The 21,306-nt window shown below is 66.4% G+C and overlaps 12 protein-coding genes across 12 annotated transcripts; 6 read left to right on the top strand and 6 right to left on the bottom strand.

Annotated features, from left to right (window-relative positions):
• Positions 1-535: 535 nt before the first annotated feature.
• On the bottom strand, positions 536-2,174 carry MJAP1_002649 (uncharacterized protein; the record flags this gene model as incomplete). Its single annotated transcript, XM_060266583.1, has 2 exons — positions 536-554; positions 607-2,174. 2 exons carry the CDS (start codon positions 2,172-2,174, stop codon positions 536-538), a joined length of 1,587 nt encoding a protein of 528 aa, XP_060122566.1.
• Positions 2,175-2,238: 64 nt separating this feature from the next.
• Positions 2,239-3,269, top strand: MJAP1_002650 (cytochrome-b5 reductase; the record flags this gene model as incomplete). The annotated part of the gene is made up of 3 exons (XM_060266584.1): positions 2,239-2,799; positions 2,822-3,195; positions 3,224-3,269. The coding sequence occupies 3 exons, from the start codon at positions 2,239-2,241 to the stop codon at positions 3,267-3,269; spliced, it is 981 nt and encodes a 326-aa protein (XP_060122567.1).
• A 64-nt stretch (positions 3,270-3,333) lies between these two features.
• Positions 3,334-5,676, bottom strand: COG4 (Golgi transport complex subunit 4; the record flags this gene model as incomplete). The annotated part of the gene is made up of 2 exons (XM_060266585.1): positions 3,334-3,360; positions 3,382-5,676. The coding sequence occupies 2 exons, from the start codon at positions 5,674-5,676 to the stop codon at positions 3,334-3,336; spliced, it is 2,322 nt and encodes a 773-aa protein (XP_060122568.1).
• A 33-nt stretch (positions 5,677-5,709) lies between these two features.
• MJAP1_002652 (3-hydroxy acid dehydrogenase) lies at positions 5,710-6,538 on the top strand (the record flags this gene model as incomplete). Its single annotated transcript, XM_060266586.1, has 2 exons — positions 5,710-6,004; positions 6,027-6,538. 2 exons carry the CDS (start codon positions 5,710-5,712, stop codon positions 6,536-6,538), a joined length of 807 nt encoding a protein of 268 aa, XP_060122569.1.
• Positions 6,539-9,434, bottom strand: MJAP1_002653 (uncharacterized protein; the record flags this gene model as incomplete). The annotated part of the gene is made up of 5 exons (XM_060266587.1): positions 6,539-7,044; positions 7,067-7,330; positions 7,353-7,676; positions 7,699-8,176; positions 8,199-9,434. 5 exons carry the CDS (start codon positions 9,432-9,434, stop codon positions 6,539-6,541), a joined length of 2,808 nt encoding a protein of 935 aa, XP_060122570.1.
• A 105-nt stretch (positions 9,435-9,539) lies between these two features.
• TSR2 (rRNA accumulation- protein) lies at positions 9,540-10,136 on the bottom strand (the record flags this gene model as incomplete). Its single annotated transcript, XM_060266588.1, has 1 exon — positions 9,540-10,136. The coding sequence occupies one exon, from the start codon at positions 10,134-10,136 to the stop codon at positions 9,540-9,542; it is 597 nt and encodes a 198-aa protein (XP_060122571.1).
• Positions 10,137-10,177: 41 nt separating this feature from the next.
• Positions 10,178-12,401, top strand: RIM20 (pH-response regulator protein palA/rim20; the record flags this gene model as incomplete). Its single annotated transcript, XM_060266589.1, has 2 exons — positions 10,178-10,787; positions 10,810-12,401. 2 exons carry the CDS (start codon positions 10,178-10,180, stop codon positions 12,399-12,401), a joined length of 2,202 nt encoding a protein of 733 aa, XP_060122572.1.
• A 14-nt stretch (positions 12,402-12,415) lies between these two features.
• On the bottom strand, positions 12,416-14,879 carry MJAP1_002656 (uncharacterized protein; the record flags this gene model as incomplete). The annotated part of the gene is made up of 2 exons (XM_060266590.1): positions 12,416-13,645; positions 13,668-14,879. 2 exons carry the CDS (start codon positions 14,877-14,879, stop codon positions 12,416-12,418), a joined length of 2,442 nt encoding a protein of 813 aa, XP_060122573.1.
• A 41-nt stretch (positions 14,880-14,920) lies between these two features.
• On the top strand, positions 14,921-15,524 carry ubc7 (E2 ubiquitin-conjugating enzyme; the record flags this gene model as incomplete). The annotated part of the gene is made up of 5 exons (XM_060266591.1): positions 14,921-15,119; positions 15,142-15,204; positions 15,227-15,286; positions 15,309-15,427; positions 15,450-15,524. 5 exons carry the CDS (start codon positions 14,921-14,923, stop codon positions 15,522-15,524), a joined length of 516 nt encoding a protein of 171 aa, XP_060122574.1.
• A 20-nt stretch (positions 15,525-15,544) lies between these two features.
• On the bottom strand, positions 15,545-17,350 carry RSA4 (ribosome assembly; the record flags this gene model as incomplete). Its single annotated transcript, XM_060266592.1, has 1 exon — positions 15,545-17,350. One exon carries the CDS (start codon positions 17,348-17,350, stop codon positions 15,545-15,547), a length of 1,806 nt encoding a protein of 601 aa, XP_060122575.1.
• Positions 17,351-17,429: 79 nt separating this feature from the next.
• Positions 17,430-19,231, top strand: MJAP1_002659 (uncharacterized protein; the record flags this gene model as incomplete). Its single annotated transcript, XM_060266593.1, has 5 exons — positions 17,430-17,462; positions 17,486-18,564; positions 18,590-18,799; positions 18,861-18,981; positions 19,004-19,231. 5 exons carry the CDS (start codon positions 17,430-17,432, stop codon positions 19,229-19,231), a joined length of 1,671 nt encoding a protein of 556 aa, XP_060122576.1.
• A 347-nt stretch (positions 19,232-19,578) lies between these two features.
• MJAP1_002660 (uncharacterized protein) lies at positions 19,579-21,264 on the top strand (the record flags this gene model as incomplete). The annotated part of the gene is made up of 1 exon (XM_060266594.1): positions 19,579-21,264. One exon carries the CDS (start codon positions 19,579-19,581, stop codon positions 21,262-21,264), a length of 1,686 nt encoding a protein of 561 aa, XP_060122577.1.
• Between the last annotated feature and the right edge of the window lie 42 nt (positions 21,265-21,306).

The raw sequence follows: 21,306 nt of genomic DNA on the forward strand, positions 1-21,306 counted from the left end.
CTAATGGGGACCCCACGCTGGTAAAACGGGAAGTCGACACTGGCACAGCTGCCCGGCAGTGGCCTCGAGTGCTAATGTGAACAAACTAGCTGACGTGCGATAGGAAAGCGCGCACTGCGTGCATGAACTCGCTGTGTGCCCCCGTAGGGCCCAACAGGCCAGACACGGTAGTCCAGCACGTGATATTAAATTCCCTCGTTCCTGCTGGCGGTTCATCGGCCCTAACGGCATAGGCTCGCTGCGGATCCTACTGAAAATTAAGTTTCATTGGCCCATTCAGGAACACAAAGACACGTGCTTAGTACTACTGGGCAGGGGCAAAACGCAACTCTATCATTTCAATCGGCGCATCAAGGCGTGGTCAGTAAGTACGCTGCTCATTGGCCCAAAGCCAAGCGAAATATACGCATGTCATACATACCTTGAGCGCGCTGGGCTTCTAAGCCTTGTAGTTGGCCATTCATTGTCTCCCCTTCCAACCTTCCTTTCTCGACTTCCTGATCGCGTATCACCTCCATATCCACGTCGACGTCACTCATGGCGTCATGATCATCCTCGTCAGCATCCTCATGTAGAGTTGAAGGCTGTACTTCATCGATAATAAACGTATCACGCTCCTGAGTCAATGCCTCATTCGCGGCGCGCAAGCTCGCAACGGCAGCTTCGGGGCCCTCGCGCGAAAGGATGCTGCTTTCCGGGGGACCCGTCGGAGATAGGTCGTCACCGTGTGGAATTGTCGTTGTTTCGGTTTTGGGCGGCTGTCTCCGCAATGCACCAGCCAAGCGACCCCCGAGGGTCGGACGCGCGTCGTCCTTGGGCGTAGCGCCGTGTGAAGCGGAGGAGGCACGCATAAACGACGTTCCCCACAGTCCACCTTTGGGTTTTTCAGGTGTCAACGGCGCAGGGGCCGCAAAACTCGGCAGCGGGCCTTTCACCGAGTGCGTTTGAAGGCGCAAGGCAACCTGGTCTGCAAGCGCGTCCATGCGCGTCTTGCCCTCCTCGCCTAGTAGACCGCCGAGGAAACCAACGACCTTACCACGTGTACCAGTCGTAATGTCGCGCGAATAGCTCGCAGGCGTATCAGCATCCAGGGGAGCGGTATTGCCGTGGATCAGGGTAGTGGTCAACGAGACCGTGTTGCTATCGCCCGCTTTGTTCTGAGCGGCGCCGCCGCGGGGTAGCACTGGCGCGGCATGCCAGGCAAATGCCCCGCCCGTCGTGGAACGCTGAACGGGCTCGAGTCGCACCGAGCTCGCTAGGTCGTGTTCAAAAAACTTTTGCAAAACGGGCGACGTGACAGCCAGCGCACGGAACGACGCAAGGGAGAGAAAAGGCTGCGTCTCGTCGTCCGCTGGGGGCGGGGGGGCGGACGATGGGGCGCCTGACGATGCCTCTTTTGTAGCGGCGGCATGGTCCGCACTGGGCTTGGGCTGCCCTTCCGGCGCAGCGGCCGGCGCAGAGGGGGTCGCTGGGGATGCATCCGTGGGGGTAGCCTGGGTACCCAGGGCTGCGCCCGAACGAGCTGCTTCGGGCGTGGGCGCCGCTTCGGCCGTGCTTGCAGCCGCAGCCGGCTCGGCAGACGGCGCAGCCGCCGCATCGTCCTCGGGCGCCTCCTCCTCGTTCATTGCACCTGCACCCAGCGTGCCCTCTTCCAACGCAACGGCGCGATCGAGCGACAGATCCCACAGCGCATCCAAGTTGCGCTCGAGCTCAGTCTTCCACTCGCTCGACTCGGCGTCGTACGTTTCTTTCGACACAGTCCGCTTCAGCACGCTGTCGATTTCGTCGGCGACTAGCGCGGCACTCCGCCCCTCGCCCGGCGCCACGTAGCGCAGGCCAGGGAAGCGCTTCTCGTACTGCTCGTAGCGCTGCGCGAGGCGCTTGCCCGCGCTTTTGCCATCGACGTATACATGGGGATATGTCCCAACAAGTCCTGCACTATCGAGCGCGTCCCATCCCGGTTCCTCCTCGACACAGAACCGCGCGACGTCCACAAGCCCATCATAGGTACCAGGCTGGCTATCCTCTGGCAATTCTGCAATCGCCTCGGCGCACTGCACGCCAAGTGCGCCCGCAGTATCCACCGAACACTGCAGAATTACGCGCAGAATTGCGGCGAGCGATGCCGCATCCGCGCTCGGGATGCCGCTCGCGCTGATCACACCGCCGCTCATCCCAACGAACGTGGAGTGCACGGGCAACGTCGCCGGTGCTGACTAAAGGCGCACGGCCGCGACCATGGCGTGGATGCGCGCGCTGCGAGGCGTGCGGGGTGTCGCGACGCAGGCGGTGCGGCCCGAGACGAGTCGAGCACAGCGCTTTGCTGTGTATGGAGCGGCGTTTGTAGCGGGGATCGGCGTGGGGTGCTGGGTGACACGCCCACGCACCGCACTGCCAGGCCCCGAAGACTATGCCGAATTTTCGGTGCTGGGCTCGGCGCTCTTGCCGCGCGACGGCTCAGCGGCGTTTGACGTACGCGAGCCGGCGGTGCACCGCCTTGTGCAGGTGAAGGCTCAAGGCGACCTCCCTACGCCGCCGTCTGACACACTGCGCAGCCGCCTGGCGATCTACTCGTACTATGTAAAAGAGCCGTCGCTGCAGGTCGAGCGCGCGTATACGCCCCTCGCGATGCTCATGCGGGGCGAGGCGTCTGCCCTTACATTCCTCGTGAAGCGGTATACGGACGGCGAAATGTCGCGCTACCTCCATCGCCTGCGCCCGGGCGGAAGCGTCTCGCTGCGTGGGCCGGTGCCGACATGGACGCTGGGCGACGCGCCGATGCCCAAAGAGATTGTCATGGTACGTACTTGTGCTTACGCAGCTTGTCGGAGGCACTGGTGTGAGCACTGCACTGCAGCTACTCTCGAATGTGTACTCGCATCCGTCGCCGGATGCGCCCAAAATCAAGGTGCTGTACGCCGCCCAGTCGCTCGACTCGCTCGAGATGGTGCCGGACCTTGCGTCGTTTGCACACGCGCATCCCCAGCAGGTGTCGCTTGGCGTGTGGGTCGAGCGCCTCGGCGGCCAGCGCGGCATGCTTGGCGGCGTCGAGCCGACGCCGGCCACCGTGCGCCCCCTGGCGCAAAAGACGGGTTGGTTTGCCAAGCCCGCCGCGCCGAAGCGGTACCTGCTCTCGGTCGGCGAGCGCGATATTCCCTTGTCGCACGGCCGCCTGGCTCCGGCGGACCTTGTCGAGTGGACCACGCCTGGGGACGACGGCGAGCGCCTCGTGCTCGTGTGTGGCCCCGATGGCTTTGTACGTGCGGTAGCGGGCGCCAAAGGCCGCGACCTGCTTTCGCAAGGGCCGCTGCGGGGTATGCTGGCCTCGCTTGGTTACCGCCCGAACCAGGTCGTGAAGCTCTAGCTGCGCAGCGCACGTACCTGCTGCACTTCGCTGGGTGACAGCTGCCACGAGATACCGAGCGACGCGCCAGCCTCGTAGATATCGCCCTCGTCGTCGTCGTCGCGGTTGAGTACGTAGGCGACCTGCTGCAGCTTGGCAAACTTGTCGCGCACGCCCCACGGCGTCTGAGCCGCAAAGAAGGCGAGCATGCTGCGCAGGTCCTTGTCGAAGCGGAGCGCGCCCAGCTCGCTGAAGCGCAGGTGCATCACCGCCTCTTCCCACGGCGCGAGGATCGCATCGAGAGCGTGGCCAAAGAGCAGCGCGTAGTTCGGCTCGGTGAGCTGCTCACGGTAGCCGGGCAGCACCGACTCCCAGCCCGCACGCAGGCGCGTAGCGACCGCGTCGGCGTCCTCGGCGCGCGCGTACGCCGCCTCGTCGAGGTCGTAGGAGAGGTCGTGAAGCATTTCGTGGAGCAGCGCCTGCACACGCGGCTCGACCAGGGTGGTATAGAGCTCCTCCGTCTCGAACTGCAAGGCGGAGCGCAGCTTGGGGGTGAGCGAGCCGATGCGGCTCACGATGTCCTGCGCGAGCGACAGCTCGCTCGTGGCGGACACGTCGGGGTCCGCGCGGTCGGGCAGCGACGCGTCAAAGTACTGCATCAGGAACGACTCCTGGTGCAGGTCCGCGAGGATCCGCTCAGTGTACGCGGCGGACACGTCGAGCACGTTGAGGTACACGATCATGGTCGCCTTCACTTCGCGCACCGCGGCCGCACGGCGGGGGCCGTCGACGAGGCGAGGGACGTTGAGCGCACGGCGGCATCCGTCCATGCGCAGCACCACGATCTCGACAAACTCGGTCTCGAGTAGCGCGAGCGCCTGCGTCACGACACGCTCAGCAAGCTCTAGCGAGGAGGCAGAGAGCGTGCGTGTAAAGATGGTGCGCAGCATAAAGAAGAGGTCGTCGGGCAGCGAGCTCGTGATCGGGCGCGCGCTCAGGTCCGGCGTATCCAGCGCATGGACGCGCTCGATGCTCGCACGCAGCGACCAGATCTGCAGCGGAAAGAACGTCTCGGACACGAGTGCGTCGAGACGCGCACTGAGCGACGCGTCCGGCGCACGCCCGGCTGCAGCGTCGACCAGCACCACGTCCGTCTTGAGCTGGTTCCGCAGAAACTGCCGAAAGAGCGCCCACTGCGACGAGACCGCCGCGAGCTCGGTGAGGAGCACGTCGGCGTGTGCAATGTCGGGCGCCAGCGCCTCGGGCGGTGCGGCGCTCGGCGTGCTTGGGCGCGTGAGCGAAAACGGGAGCGACAGGTCCGTCTTGGGCTTCTCGCCCTCGCCAAAGATGCGCCCGGGCGTGTGGGGCGCGCCGCGGATCCCGTCGAGGACCGTGAAGCGGTATGCGTTTGCATCGCGCAGCATGCGCACGCGCTGCCGCTTTTCGTCCCAGACCTCGAGGATCTGCAACCCCAGACGCGTCCATTCCTGCGAGAGGCCTGGCAGGACGCCTTGCACAAAGCCCGCGTGGCCGTCTTGGAGAAAGAGGCGGTCGACCACCGGCTCGTGTTCGTGGATAAAGATGGCGAGCGAGTCGAATACGGCCCCCCACAGCATGCCATAGTACGGCGCAGTGGGCGGCGTCGCAAGCAGCTTTTCCTGCACGCCTTTGCCCTGCGCGTGCACGAGGGTGACGGCAAACGCGGTGTACGCCGCCAGGCCTTCTGCGTGCGCGTGCACCACGGGAAAGAGCGAGAGAAAGCGTGTCGCCTGCGCCTCGTCCTGCGTCGCAGGCGCCGTGTAGTGCGCAAAGTTCTTTGTGAGCGCTTCGAGCAGCTCGGTGCGCAGCCGTGCGAGCGTCTGTGGTGCCGGGTCCGGAAGCATGGTCGACGGCACCGACTGCCGCGCAAACTCGCTGTGCACAATCTCCTGGTCCACCTCGAGCGCCGCGGCACAGTGCGCGGCGCCCGCATCCCAGTCGCGGTGCTCGAGCGCCTCGGCGAGCGCCGCGCACGCGTGCTTCAGCTGGACCACGGCGCGGCACCATTTCATCGAGAGCTCGACACGCTGCCGCTCTTCATGCAGCTGCTGCATCTCGCCGTAGAGCTGCGATGCGGTGCCCGCTGTGCCCTGCATCCGTGCTTCGAGGTCCGCCGACCGCTGTGCGACGCGCGCGAGGCGCGGCGCGACGTCCGCCGCTGCCGCCTCCTCGCTCCCCGCTATGGATGCCTGCGCAGCGCTGATGAGCCCTGCTATGCGCGCTTCGCGCGCGTGCTCCTCGGCCTGCAGCGCGTCGAGCGCGCGCCGCACGTCGGCCGCCGGCGATCGCGTCATGGCGGTGGCCACGTGGCAAACGCACAGACAACCATGTTCTCCGCTGCGCGTCTACAGGACAAGGTGGTGCTGGTGACCGGTGCGTCGTCCGGTATCGGTGCTGCGACTGCCAAGCTATTTGCTCAGGCCGGTGCGAATGTCGTGCTGGCCGCGCGCCGCGCGGATAAGCTCTCGGCGGTGCGCGAGGAGTGCGAGGCGGCGAACAAGGCGGGCCAGTCGGGCAAGGGCGGGCGCTACGCTGCGATCTCGCTCGACATGCGCAACACGGAGCAGATCGACAAGGTGCTTACGCAGCTGCCCGACTGGGGCAAGGACGTCGACGTGCTGGGTACGTCTCTTTTCTGACGCAGTGAACAACGCGGGCCTCGCCGTGGGCACGGACCGTGTTGGGGACTTGCAGCTCGATGAAGTCGACCGCATGTTTGAGACAAACGTCCGCGGCCTGATCCACATCACGCAGGTCTTTGTGCGCGAGTTCAAGCGGCGCAGCACCGGGCACATTATCAACATCGGCTCTATCGCGGGTGTCGAGGCCTACCCCGGCGGCTCGGTGTACTGTGCATCGAAGTTTGCGGTGCGCGCCTTTACCTCTGCGCTGAACAAGGAGCTGTACGACACGCCGATCCGCGTGAGCAACATCCAGCCGGGTATGGTCGAGACCGAGTTCAGCGTCGTCCGCTTCCGTGGCGACCAGACGGCCGCCGACAAGGTGTACGACGGCATCGAGCCGCTCACTGCCGAGGATATCGCCGAGGAGGTCGTGTGGACCGCAAGCCGCAAGCCGCACGTGAACCTCGCCGAGGTGCTCGTCATGCCGGTCAACCAGGCGAGCCCGTACCACGTCGCGCGCCCGGGCAAGTAGCTAGGATGCGCGGAAACGCGCCGTAGGCGGCACAAACACGAGCCGGTGCCGAAAGTCGCTCGACGCACGCCGGCGGTGGCCCTCGAGCTTTTGGATGTTGTGGAGCTCGCGCATGTACTCGGTCTTGGCGCGCCACGTACGCAGCGCATCGCGCTGCAGCGACGCGGCGGCGAGCGACGCGGCGCGCTTTGCACGCGCACGCGCGGCCCAGTGGCGCAGCGCGCGCACGAGCAGGCGTTTCTGGCGCAGGTCGACAAGCGGCTGGACGCTCGTGCGCGCAAGCCAGGTGGAAAAGTACTGACGCATGACGTATTTGCAGCGCGCAGCGAGCGTCACATACACTTCGTAGGACAGACGGCGGCCCGCGAGGCGGTCGCGCCACGCGTCTAACGCACGCTGCTGCAGCCGCGCACGCCGCATCGCTGCACACTGCGCGAGCGCCGCACGCTCGCGCCGGGCTTGCGCAGCGCGCTCTCTCCAGGCCGAAAAGACGTGCCGCACGAGGGCTGGGTAAGTGCACAAGCGTACCTTGATCGCGCGTCTGCACCGCGCGGTCCGCGGCGTGGTCCAGCGCTTGGACGCGCTCGTGAATCGCCTTCCACTGCCAGAATGCTTTGCGGATGAGCACGGCGGCGTGGACGCCGTCGGCCTGCCGCACAAGCGCCTGGACGTCTGACGTACGCCGCAGCCAGTGCGCCAACTGCTCCCGCTGGATCCGCGCACTGGTTTTGGCGTGCAACAGCGCGGTACAGGTGCGCCAGTGGTACCGCTCCGCACGGAGAAAGCGCCACGCTACATGAGACGCAAGACGTACCTTGCAAATGGCGGCGAAGCGCCTCGCGGTCGCTCTCTGCCCGGAATCGCGCGGCCTGGGCGTGCTGACGCATGGCGCGCCACTGCGCCCATGCGCGCCGCACGAGGTGCGCGCTGCAGTGGGTAGCTGCGCTCGCCAGGTCGCTGCGGCGCACGTCGAGGCGCGCGCGCCACTGGCGCCACACAAGGCCGACAATACGGCAGTCGCGCGTACGCGCGGCCAGCATCCGCTCGTGTTCCCAGTGCGCTTGCCGCTGCTTCCACGCATTCCACGCGGAGCCGAGCGTGGTCCTGGTCCTGTTCGCAGCAAACGTGCCCAGAGCGGCTGCGTGAGCGGGGCAACGTACCTTGTCTCGCGATACTCTGCTCGGTAAAGCGCACCCACCACACGTTCCACACGGTGCGCACGAGCTGTGCATTGCGCACCCGCTCCGAGTACGCGGCGCGCTCACGTAGAATCCAGTAGTGTAGCGCAGCATGCACACGCGTCCGCGAATGGTCCGCGTACAGCCGCCCCGCCGCGGTGTTTCGAATCTCGGCGAGCCGCGCATGCCGCCGCCAGTGCGTCCAGGCGCGCTGCAGCTGGCCGCGGCGCCAGTAGGCCGCGGCGCGGTGCACGTCGGTGTGCGCCGTGGTCCGGCCGCGCCACTGCGCCCATGCACGCTGCAGCGCATGGGCCGCAAGAGTGCGTGCGTACGCCTCGCCACGGCGCTCGAGTTCGCGTGCCCCGTCGGAGCGGCTGCGCCATACGGCAAACGCGACGCGCATCACGCCTTCGTCGTGGTAGCGCACGGCAGTGCGGTGCGCGTGGCCTTGCCGCCAGACCTGGGTGAGTCGGGGTACGTACGGTCCATGCCAGGCGCTCGAGACTCTGGCTGCGCCGCGCCACGATGGCGTCTAGAGCAGCGGCGAGCGCCTGCTCGTACGCCGTGTCTCGCTCGGCTTTTCGCTGCGACAGGCGCGCAGCCCACGCGTCAAAGGCGCGCGTAACGCGCATACGCGCCGCGTACTGCGCCGCGTGCGCAAGGGCTTGGTGGTGGCCGGCGTACTTGTCGTGCCATGCCGCCCAAGCGTGCGCTCGCAGCCGCTGGTGGTCGACGCGCGTCGCCAGGTCGTAGCGCTTGCGTACGGCGGCCGCACGGCGCTGCCAGTGGCCGAGGGACGCGGTAAGCGTGTGCTCGTTGTGAAAGTGCGCGGCCTTGGCCAAGGCGCGTTTCTGCCGTGGCGACGGCAGGTCCAGCGCAGTGCTGGTGCGCCGCCCGCGCTCATAGAGGCGTGGCGCCAGGCCGACACGCACCGGCGACACGGCCGACGCGCCCGGCTGCCAGACTGTGTCGAGGTCCCGCGTCGAGCGGTCCGCGTCTTGGGCCCATACGTCGTCGTCCGATACGCTTCCTTCGCTAGAGGCGTGGTCGTCGGCCAATGGCGGCGAGCCTTGCAGCCGCCACGGCGCAGGCGTGTACGGCGTTGGCGAGAGGGGGCGGACGTATGACGCGCGCGACGTCGCCACGGGTCCCGGTGCGTACGGCCGCGAGGTATGCGGCGCGTACGACCGCGAGGTATCTGGTGCGTACGACCGCGAGGTATCCGGCGCGTACGACGCGCTCGATGCAAACGAGCGCGGCGCGTACGACGTCGACGCAAGCACGGCCGACATGTCGTGCATGTCGAGCGACGCGTCGCTGTCGGACCCCCGAGGATCCAGGCCGAGCAATACGCGCACGGTATCCCAGCGCTCGGCCCACGACTCGCCCCGCACTTGGACCATTGCGAGCAGCGAGTTCCATAGGCGCAGCTCGGCGGCCTTGCGCCGGTCCTTTACGCCGGGTGGGAGCGTGCGTGCGACGCGGTCGAGGTGCGCCGTCGCGCCCACCGCGTCGTTGAACGCGTCCTTGAGCTCCACAAAGCTGCACGAATCCGGGCGGATCGCGTCGACCACCTCGTCGAAAAATTCAATTTCTGCATCGTTCAAACGTAGGGACTCGGCGAGGTGCGGCGTGCGGTCACTATAGCCCGCATCCCCGTCCGAGCGGCGCCCGCCGCTCGAGTGGAAAAAGAGCGACGAGGTCCCTACGTCGTCCATGGCGCCTGGAAACAACCCCTCCACGAGTGGAGGCTACGAAATGCGCTCGCTGCGAAATGGGCGCGTGGGGTGTGGCGCGTGCGCGCGTCGCGGCGGTACGGGCGCTCAGCGGCGGCGGCGTGGCATTACCGTCTCGAATCCGTCCTCGTCAATCTCTGGCTCAGCCTGCGGTGCCGCAGGGCGCGGTGCGGCCGGCGCCTCGTCCATCTCGTCGTCGTCGTCGTCTTCGTCCTCGTCCTCGTCCTCGTCCTCGTCTCTTTGCGTGGTGCTTGGCACCTTGGTCTTGCCCGCCTTTGCGAATGCGTCCTCGAGCTGTGCGAGAATCACGTCGCCACGGCCCTCCTCAAAGATGGTCTTGTGTGCGCCGCAGACGTGCATTGCGACCCACATTGCGCTGTCGTCCTCGAGCTGGCAGTCGTACTCTTCAGCAATGTAGCTCTCGATCAGCTCGATGAGGTCATCAAGATCGGGCTTGGTGTTTGCGCCGCCGTTTCCGTACTCGTCGCAGAGGTGCGACAGGAGAAAGTCGCGCTTCTCGCCCGACTCGGGCCCGCCCCAGCCCTCGAGCACCGCCTGGCGCAGCGCGGGCCACAGGTTGAGTACAATATACACCGCACGCGCAAACTGCAGTTGCTCCTTGGTGGGTGTCTCGTTCGCGACGGCCGGCGACGCGCCCTTCGCGTCCCTTGCGTCGCTCGCCATGGTAAAAAAGACGATGCTGAGTCAGCAGCGCACGGCTTCCCATGGCCAACGTCCTTGGCATCGGCGCGCCGCGCTCGGCGCATGTGCCGCTGCGCGATGGGATGCTTGCGTACTTGCGCGAAGCATACCCCGATATCCACGCTGATCTCTTTGAGCAGGACATTGAGGCGTGGGAGAGCGCGCGCGACGCGTGCCTCGCGCTGCCCGTAGCCGCCTCGAGCATCGCTTCTTGGAGTCGGTACGCGACGCAGCTCGCGTTCATGCTCAGCGTGCTCGACCGCAACGCCGGCGCAAAAGACGCCGAGCATACCGCGCTGGGCGTCGCCTTTCCGTGGGCCTCGGGCGTCGAAGGCGGCAGGGCCGTCGCGTACACCTCGCTGGCGGTGGAGCGCGCGTGTGTCGTGCAGAGCATCGCGGCGCAGTACGCGCTCCTGGGCTGCGGCGAATCACGGAACGATAAGGAGAGTATCAAGCGCGCGACCGCCTACTTTCAGCAGGCCGCCGGCGTCTTGGCGCTGCTCGAGACGCTCGCGGGCGCCGACGTGCAGCAGGCGCAGCCGCCGGTCGAGCTTACGACCGGCGCGGTGCGCGCGCTGCGCTATCTGATGCTCGCACAAGCCCAAGAGTGTTTCTGGCAGAAAGCTGCACAAGGTACGTCGACCGACTCACCCAGACGGGCTCAAGGACACGACGATCGCCAAGCTCGCCAAATCGGTGTCGGACCTGTACGAATCGAGCGCAGGGGCGGCGAATGCATCGGCTCTCCCAGCGGGCTGGAAGAACCATATTTTGTTTAAGCACTATCACTTTGCGGCTGCTGCGCAGTACCGCAAGAGCAACGACGACCTCGCAGAGAAGCGCTACGGCGACGAGCTCGGGCGCCTGTTGCTCGCCGCGTCGTACGTCCGCCGTGCGCTCGCACTGCCGACGCGCACGCTTCCGCTTCCGGCGCTCGCCGAGGATTTGCAGGGCCTCCAGGCGATTGTCGATACGAATCTCGCACGCGCCGAGCGCGACAACCAGCTCATCTACCTCGAGCCGACCACGAGCGAGGCCAACCTGCCTTTGATCGGCGCGGCGCTCATGGCAAAAGAGGCGCCGTCAGACCTCCAGGCGCCGCTCGCGTCGATTGGCCGGCCCGAGCACGAGCTGTGGTTCTACCGGCTGATTACCTACGGCATCGACGTCGCGGAGCGGCTGTACGCCGACCGCAAGCGGCACTTTATTGCGTCGACCATCGAGCCGATTCTCGTCCGCCTCGACACGAGCGCCGCCGAGACGCGCAGCGCGCTCGACCTGCCCGGCCTGCTCGACCGCATCGAGTCGCCGCGGCGCATGCCCGCGGCGTGGGCGACGTACACCTCGACCCTGCAAAAGACAGGGGGCTACGCGGCGCTCACACGCAAGAGCGAGAGCGTGCAGCACACCGCGGCGTTGTGCCACGACCTCGTCGCGGAAGTCGACGGGATCCTCGGGCGCGCCCGGCCCAATCTCCCAGAAGCGAGTGTCGTGCGGCAGCACGAGCTCCAGACGCTCTGGCGGCAGTACCGGCGCACGCTCAGCGAGGCGGCATCCAGCGACGCGACCGTGCGCGAAAAAATGGCGTCGGTGCGGCCGGCGCTCGACGCGCTGCAGCGCGGCGGCGCGGCGCTCGCCGATCTGCTTACGCCGCAGTCGGCGGCACTCGAGCGTGCGCGCCGCGACCTTGCGCCCGAGCTGCGGGCGCTGCGTGCGAACCTCGAGCAGGTCGACGACGGTGCGGCGCAGCGGCGCACGCTCCTGCTGCAGCTTCGCACTGCCTGCGACAGCGACGCGATCCGCACGCGCCTCGTCGACGCGGCGCGCGAGCGGCACCTCGGCGATGTCGCACAGACCCACACGGTGGACCCCGCGGCGCTCCAAGACGTGCTAGAGGCCGGCATGGACAAGTACACGCCGTACCACGCGCGTGCCGACGCGCTTGCGGCCGAGCAGGCAGCGCAGCTCCGCGGCCTGCGCGAAAAGACGGAGCGGCTCTTGACCCACGGCGCGCTCGCCGCGGCGCTCGACGCGCAGGACGCGGCGCATGCGCGCGTCGACGACGCATACGACGAGTACGCAACGTTGCTCCAGCACCTCGACGAAGGCGCGGGGTTCTACGAGCGCCTCTTTGGCCTCCTGCGCACCTTTCGCGCCGAAGTCCACGACTGGCTCGAAGGCGTCAGCGGCCGTGCGCCGCAGTGGGGCGCATTTCCGGGGGGCGACATTCAGTTTCGTGACACATAGCGGTGCCAGCAGCACTATGTAGCGACCAGCGACGCCGGGCGCAAAATCTCTGGCGCACACGTCCAGAGCGAGTGCGTGTCGCGGACGATCTGTGCGCTCGGCGCCAGGAGCGCATCGGCCAGCGCGCGGCCAGCGTCGGACGCGTGCGGCGCAGCAGGCGCGGTAAAAAACGCGGTCCACGCGGCGCTCGCGGGCGTCCACGAGGCAAAGAGCTTGGCCGCGGCGCGCAGGTCGACCGGCGCGTCGCGCTCCGCCGCACGCACTACTTTGCGCACCGACGCGAGCTCCGCGGCGGCGCTCTTGCAGCGTGCGAGCACCGGCTCGGGCGTCGCCGGCTCGTCGCCGAGGCCGTCGGCGTACTGCGCGAGTTCTGCCTTGGCGATGTACGCCACAAACAGCGTGCAGCCCGCGAGGGTCTCGCGAAAGAGCGCGGCGGCCTCGGGAAAGGCAAGCAGCTCGAGGAGCGCATCCGCCTGCGGCGTCGCCTCGGTCGTCGTCGCGACGGCGTGCCGCGCGGCGGCGGCGAGGAGCGCGTGCAGACGCTGCACACCATCGGCGAGGTGCCACGCATGCCGCGTCGCAAACGGCACAGATGCGTCGCGCTCAAGCAGCTCCGAGAAGCGCGTCGTGCTCGCGTCGATGCGCGCGCGTGCGAGGTAGGTATGCAGCGACGCAAGCTCGACAAACAGCGCGAGACGCCGCCGGACGAGCGTCGCACACGCCTCGTCTTCGCGGCTCAGCAGCGCGAGCGCCGCGCGCGCCAGCGTCCACGTCTGGTAGTACGACACGCCGGAGCGCGCAAAGCCGAGGGCGTGCGCAGTCTCGGTGAGGATATCGGGCAGCGCCGAGGCAAGCTTCGTGTGCGAGTGCGCCCAGACTGCCACGTCGCTGCACTCGGCGTGCCGCAGCAGAGCGAGCGCAACGAGGCGCCCGGCGCAGCGCGCGATCGGCGCACAAGGCACGGGGAGCGCAAAGCACGCGAGCGCGCTGCCGGGATGCAGCACCGCACCGCCGAGCACGCCGGCGGGTGACACGGCCATCGCCGAGCGCTGCAGCGTGCCGACCGGGAGTGCGGCGGCGGGCGTGTACGCGAGCGTCTCGAGCTCGACCTTGCCCCAGACCTCGGCGCCGGCGTGGAGCGCCGTGGTATACGCCAGCGAGCTTTTCGGCACGCTCGGGCCGGGCGAGAGGAGGGACGTGACGACGTGTCCGTCGAGGAAAGCGCTGGTGCGCGGGCAAAATGACTGTGTGAGTAGGACGACGTACCCATCCGCGCCCCTTGTCGGAGCCCTTATCGAGAGCCCATGCCACGAGCAGCGAGCCCCGCCAGTGGTCGTCGGCACGCACGCCGAGCGTGAGCACCAAGCGGAGCTCGTCGCGAATCTGTGCCCACTCGAGGTGCGTCAGCGCACGCGCGGCACGCGGCGCGGGATCCGCAACGCACAGCTCGCTCAGCGCAATCGGGATCGGAGCAAGGGGGTTGATGGTAAAAAACGACATTTCCCCGTCGAGCTCAAACTGGAGCTCGGTGAGGCACACCACCTCGCGCTGCGTCGCACACGTGTACGCAATAAGCACCGCCGGCTCCTCTGGCACGGCGCTCGCGGTGATGTGCGTCACTGCGCGCTCCCACGCCTCGCTCTTTCCTTCGTGGTGCTCGAGCGTGGCCGGCGGCGGCTGCACGCTCGGCTCGGCAAGCCAGCCGTGGTGCATGCGAAAGAGGCATGCGTCGAACGAGGCGACCTGCGCCTCGACGAGCCTGTGCCAAAAGCTGACCTGGCCACTTTTGGTGCAGACGACAAAGGCCTGCTCGCCCTGCGCCTCGTCCACGCGGAGATTCGGCTGATTGATCAGGTCCGACGGCCCCGCGGCCGGCGCGCGTGCGTACGCGGCCTTTTGCGCGCCGAGCGGCGCGTCGATGTTCCACGCGCGCGGCGCGCCGAGCCAGCACACGTTCGCCACGTCGCCGTGGAGGGTCTGTGCCTTGGGCGGCGCGTCGCCCTCGAGCACCGGGAGCGACTGCCGCAGCGTCCACGCAGCAAGCGGCGCATCCGGCAAGCGCGTCCAGATGCAAAACACACCTTGGTCGCCGCTCCACTGCTGCGCGCTCGGCGTGGTGGCCGTGAACGGGGTCATGACGGGCGATCCGCCCTGTGCGAGCGTATCCAGCGTAATCGGCGCAGCGAGCGCCGCGCTCGGTGCCTGCCCCTTTTGCACGCCCAGCCGCACTGGAAAGTAGGCAAGGAGCGTCGATCCGCACGGGCTGAACGAGACGTACGAGGCGGCCCCCAGCGTGGGGCTCGCGTGCGCCGGGGCGTACAGCTTCGCGAGCGGCGTGCGCGCACTCGCGCGGCGCACACACACACACGCCCCATGTGTATCCACCTCGCCGTGCGCGATAAGATTGTGACGCGACCAGGCCACCGGCCGCTCCGCCGCCCGCGCGCCGTCCGCCAGCGACTGCACCCAGCCGGACATGAGAGCGTCACGTGAGGTGTGTGTTGGTTTGTTCTTCCACCATGGCGGGTGCGCGCAATGCGTCGGCGGCCGTGCGCCGTCTGACGATCGAGTACAAGCAGTTAACCAACGACCCGAACACGCTCTTCCCAGCAGTCGGTCCGATTTCCGAAGATAACTACCTGGAGTGGGAGGCGCTCCTCCCCGGCCCCGACGACACGCCGTTCGAAGGGGGGGTGTTTAGCGCACGCCTGACCTTTCGTACGTAGACGTGCTAACGCAGCGCCGACCTATCCGCTAGAGCCGCCTACGATGCGCTTTGAGCCGCCCATCTTTCATCCCAACGGTACGCCGCACGTCTGACGCAGTGTACCCCGACGGCCTCGTCTGCATCTCGATCCTGCACGCCGCCGGCGACGATCCCAACAGTAGGTGGCCTATCTGACGCAGTGTATGAGTCCTCTGCAGAGAGGTGGTCGCCGGTGCAGTCCATCGAAAAGATCCTGCTCTCGGTGCTGAGCATGCTCGCCGAGCCGAATGTCGAGAGCGGTGCCAACATTGACGCATGCGTACGTCGCGCTCCTCACCCAGAAACTCTTCCGCGACAACCACGCGGCGTACGAAAAGGTGATCCGCGACCAGGTCCAGCAGCAGCTGGGGTTGTAGCATGTACAGACGTAGCTATGTCAATGGCGCCAGATCTTGACGGTGCGGTCGCGCCCGCCGCTCGCGAGCTTGTCCGCGATAAAGTCGACGCAGTACACCTCGTCCTCGTGGCCGGGAAGGTCCTCCTTGATCTTGAACGTCTTGAGGTTCCACAGCTTGATCGTCGAGTCTTTCGACGCACTCGCAAGCATCCGGCTGTCGCTGCTCCAGGCCACACGGTAGACACTGGCGACGTGGCCGCGCAGGTTCGCAATAAACTTGCCGGTGCGCCCGTCCCACAGCTTCACGCTGTTGTCGAACGACGCAGAGGCAATCAGGCGGCCGTCCGGCGAGAAGCACACGTGGTTCACCGTCTTTTGGTGGCCGGTCAGGCGTGCGAGCGGCTTTTTCGGCGACTCTTTCGAGGCGCCGATCTGCGCGGGCCAGAGAAAGAGCGTGTGGTCGTCCGAGCCAGAGACGACAAGCTCGGGGCGCCCGCCGTCGCCGGTCGCCTCGCGGTAGCGCGCGAGGGCCGCGACCTTGCACGCCTCGTCCTCCGCCTCGTCGGCCTTGGCGTGCTCGGATTTAGTCATGGACTCGGGGCGCGCCTGGTAGCGGGCCAGCGCCGCGGACGCGTACGTGCCCTGGATATCAAATGCGCCGGTACGCAAGAAATAGTCGGTGGAAATCGCAAGCGTATTCACCCAGTGCGCGTGGTCGTTCAGCGAGCGGATCACGCGGCCGTCCTGGTCGTTCCACACCTTGACCGTACGGTCGGACGAGGCAGTGTAGATCGCACCTTCGCCGCCCCACCGCACGGCATTCACGCTCGCGGTGTGGCCGCCCAGGACAAAGTCGACGTGGCGCCGGTCCAAGTTCCACACACGAACCGTGCCGTCTTTCGACGAGGATGCCAGGCGGGGGGAACGGCTGTTGCGGTGGATCGGCTCCCAGGACAGGCTCGTAATCCACTTGGTGTGGCCACGCAGCAGGTGGCCTTGGGGCGACGCATGGCGCGCCGCACGGCGGTCGGCGACCGACATGCGGCCCGTCTCGCCTTGCGCGGCGCGCGCCTCGTCGACCTGCTTACCGCTGCGCGAGCCCCACGCACGGCGCCCGGTCAGATGGGGGTCCATCGACTCCCACACGTACACCTGGCCATCCATGCCGCCGGTCGCCAGCTTGCGCTCGCGGCCCTCCCACTCTGCACACAGGACCCAGCCGGTATGGCCTTGGAGCGTGTGCAGCGGCGTCTCGGTGTCCATATCCCACAAACGGCACGTCTTGTCGCCCGCGCCGGTCGCGAGCAGCTGGCCGCTCGGGCTAAACGCACAGCAGAGGATCGGCGAGGCGTGGCCCGACAGCGTGCTCGAGCAGCGGCTCACGGCGCGCACGCGAAACACCGCCTGGGGTTCAAACACGACCGTCAGGCTGTCTTCCGAGCTGAGGCCAAGGCGCTTTGCGACGGCCGACTGCAACACGCTCTCGTGCAGGCTCTCGTTGATGTTGATGCGTGTCGGCTGCGACGGTGCCTCTGGCGACGGAGCGAGCAGGACGTGAAAGGTATAGGGAATCTCTTCGTCCTCGTCCTCATCTTCGTCTTTGAGCTTGAGCTGGCGCCGCAGCTCGTTCACAATCTTGCCCATCTCGGCCTGGCCGGCGCTCGCCGGGAGACTGAGGGTCGACCCGAGGTACGACTCGTCCTGGCCGGACTGGAACTGGACCAGGACAGAGGACATGGTCGCATTCATGCTTCCGATTGCAGCGAGCGCCTCTTCTTCACGGCGCGCGGCATCGGCCGCGAGCCGCTGGCGCTTCGCCGACGGCACCGGGACCTGCGTCGCCATGCTGGAGGAAACGCACTTTTTTGATGTGGAGAGCCACGTGATAGAAGAAATTTCACGCCGCGCAGGAAAGCGCCTCACCATGAGCGGCACGGCGCAGCGCGCAGTGTATCGGGTAGGTGGAAAAACTAATCGCAGTCCTCGCTCGAGGAGCATGATGGCGCATTTTCGCAGCTCTTGAGCTTAATCCCGGCCAAGTTTTATGTGCCGGTCGACGACGAGCAGATGGATACCAAGTACCAAAAGAATACGCACACCAAGAGCCAGAAGCAGCAAGAGGCGGAGGAGCGCAAAGCACAGAGCCAGGCCGCGAAGCGTGCCAAGCTCGATCCGGATAATGTGAAGAGCGTCCAGGAGGTGCAGGACGACCGCCGGCGACGGCTCGACGACGACGACGAGCTCGAGCTCGAGTTTGACGACGACGACGATGAAGAGGAGGAGGACGAGGAGGACGATGAAGAGGAAGAGGAGGACGAGGAGGAAGAGGATGAGGAAGAGGATGAGGAAGAGGATGATGGCCACGATAAAGATACGCCGAAAGACGACCATACGGAGGCCACGCCGGCGCCGGCCCGCCGCGCAACGGCCTCCGAGCTCCGTGAGCGCCTGCACTCCAAGATCGAGATGCTGCACCGGAAACGGAATCCCGCCGGACCTGCACCGGACGGGCCGCCGAGCACGAAGCAAGAGCTCATGGAGGAGCGCCGGCGGCAGCGTGGCGAGATGCGCGACCGCCGCCGCCGCGAGCGCAAAGAGGCGCGCCGCCAGGCCAAGACGCAGTCGGCCCCCGCCAAGGACGGCGCGCGCCCGAAGTCGGACGTTCCCGGCTCTGCGCGCCAGGCCGGCTTGCTCGTTGGCGATGCGGCCGCGCCTGAGCGCAGCGCGGCCGCGCCTGCTGCCCCCGAGTCGCGCATGTCGTTCAGCCAAGTCGACTTTGGCATGGACTCGCAGCGCAAGAACAAGTACGCGGTGCCGAGCGACCCCAAGGCCGCGCTCGCGGCGCTAGAGGCGCGCAAGCGCCGCGTCGAGACCCGTGTCCAGAAGCAGGTCGAGCGTGGCCAGGACGAGAGTCAGGCGCGCGAGGCGGCCGACGAGGCGCAGCGGTGGGGCAAGGCGATGGCCGCTGCCGAGGGTGTGCGCATCCGCGACAATGAGAACATGCTTAAGCAGACGATCAAGCGTCGCGAAAAGACCAAGGCCAAGAGCACCAAGGCGTGGTATGTACACTATGACTGACCCCAGGAACGACCGCCGTCGCTCGGAGCAGGAAGCTCAGGCCTCGAAGCAAAAGAAGCGTATGGAGAACATCGCGAACCGCCGCGAAGCCAAGCGCTCGCCCGGCAAGGCCAAGAAGTCCGCGAGCTCCGCCAAGGCGCGCCCTGGCTTCGAGGGCAGCAGCCGCTCGTTTGGTAGCGCGTCGTCCCGCAAAGGCAGCGGGCGTCCTCAGAAGCGGTAGTTCGGCCGAAATAGAACGCGACGCGTCCTTCTGCCCAACACGTCGGATGAGCGCGAGGGCGAGCGAGAGCGCGCCGGGCGCCGCATTTGTGAACCCGTACGAAGGGAATAAGAGCCTTACGCCGAACGAGCGCGCTTTGTTGGGCGAGTACGCACGGCTCGCACAGACGTTGCGCAGGGTACGTTGCGTGGCTGACGCAGGTGGCCGCACTCAGCACGCAGATTAGTGCAAGCTCGACGCACGCCAGTGTGCTCAATGACCTGCGCGTGGTTGAGCGCAAGATGGGGCTGGTGCTCACACTGTTCAAGGCCAGCGTCTGGGCGATCGTCATGCAGCAGAGCGATGCACAGGACGAGGCCGAGTGGGAAGAGCTCGAGAATCAATACGACCAGATGGCAATTCCGGAAGAGGACGAGACGGACGTGTAGTCGATGGCGACACCTTGCATAATAGATGTATAATAGACAGGATACCTTGCTACGAACAGCGCGCACAAGCACACGACAAGCCCAGCCGCGGCCACACACCACACACACTACACACACCCGGATGGCGCTTCTTCTGCATCATTACATGGTGTCGCTTGCTCATCAACACGCGCAAACCAACGTCGGACGCGCGAGCGTCCACGGCACAGCGCTGCTCCACGTCATACTACGCCGCTCCGTCGGGTGTTGCCACGTGACAAAACCCTCGGCGCGACGGGCGCATGGGCCCCTTTCCGGAGCATCCCATGCCGCACCTGGAAGTGAAAGTGGGTCCCGACCGGTTCCACATGGAACCGGCGCGGCTGAATGACTACTTGCATCCGCACGAAATCAACACGCCCCACTTTTGCGGCCGCGTGCTGGTACGCATCCTCGACGCCTCGGGCGCCAAGGAGGGCGAGCCGGGCCAAGAGTACTTTGCGGACCGCTCGCGCAAGTTTTGCATCCAGATCGAGGGGCGCTTCAAGCAGGAGTGGTCGGGCGACGACATTCACTTTGGCACAGACTTTGACAAGTTTGTGCCGTTTCCCCGTGCGCCGTTCAATGCCGGCATGCATGTGGCTCGCATGATTGATCCGTGCACTTTCTACGAGGAGCACCCGCCGTCCGGACGCCCGTACATCATGTCGCCATACGTCGCGTGTATGAACGTCTTTTGTGCGTGGCCCGCGCCGAACCACATGGAAGACGCAGTGGTCGTCTACCGTCACACGGACGGCAAGGGAGAGCTTGAATACACCACGAACCCGGGCACGCTCGAGCACCAGCACGACGGCGACGTGGTGCCGGTTGAGCGCCTCGAGCACCACCCCGAGTCGCCCATGACGGAAAAGAAGCACGGATGGTTCTCGGGTCTCCGCAGACACACGACGCACGACGAACGCATCACGGACAACTACTGGCGCTTTGTCGGCTTTCAGACCGACCCGCGCGTGCGTGCGGTGCTCGAAAGTCATTCCTCCTCGTCGCGCTCGTCGAACTCGCCCGTATCGGTGCGCAGCACCATGTCGCCGTCGCCGATCGAGACGCCGCCACCCCAGCCAGCACCGGTCGCAGCGCCACAGCCGACGCCGGTCGCGGCGCCAAAGCCAACGCCGGTCGCGGCGCCAAAGCCAATGCCGGTCGCGGCGCCAAAGCCGATGATGGCAAACAAGCCCGAACCGAGCCAGACTCACCCCCCGGCGCCGGCACGCACCGGCACGCCGTCGGTCGGCAAGCGCCTCGCATCCAAGTCACAGAAGCTCTGGCACGGTATCGACAAAAACATGCTCGTCACCCTCGGCTCGAGCAGCAAGCACGCAGGTGTCACCGTCGACCGCAACCACGTCGACCGCCCTACGACGCCGAAGCTGCCCGAATTTGACTCGAGCACGCTGCACCATGAGGCGGACTGGTCGGATCCGTCGTCGCAGGGTGCTGCGCCGGCGCCGAGCCTGGCCGCTGCCAACCTTCCTTCGCCGCCCGGAACTGCGCCGGTTGCGTCGCGCGTCTCGGCAGTGTCGGGCATGAGCCCGATTACTACGGCTCCGGTTGCGACGCGCCCGGGCGCGCCGCCGGCTGCGTCGCCGCAAGACTCGCTTTCGCACAGCATGGAGAGCATGCATGTCTCGCCAACCCAAGGCGAGCAGACGGTCGAGCAGCAGCTCGGTCCGTGGCGCTTTGCCGACCCGGCGGCCGACATGGTCGAAGACAATGCATTCGTCTTTTTGAACGAGAGCGTCTCGGTACCTCACCGCCGGAAGCACTTTGCGGATATAAAGAACCGTAAGGAATTTAAGTACGACCCGAATGTCGTGTATGGCGCATCGTTCTTTTCGAACCTGATGGACTTCAACACATTTGACCTGGCCATCGGGCCGGTCCGCATCAACGTCTCCCCATTCTTCCAGGAGATGCCGATCCGCTACTCGCTCCGCGCAAAGGGCGATGAGGAGTTGACATTTTGCACAATTTCTTTCCAGCTCGTAAATTAACTAGAAAGATGCAAGGTGTGGTATAGTGTGTGCTACGAATGT

Source organism: Malassezia japonica, chromosome 4, assembly GCF_029542785.1.
Source record: "Malassezia japonica chromosome 4, complete sequence".
Classification (NCBI taxonomy): Eukaryota; Fungi; Basidiomycota; class Malasseziomycetes; order Malasseziales; family Malasseziaceae; genus Malassezia; species Malassezia japonica.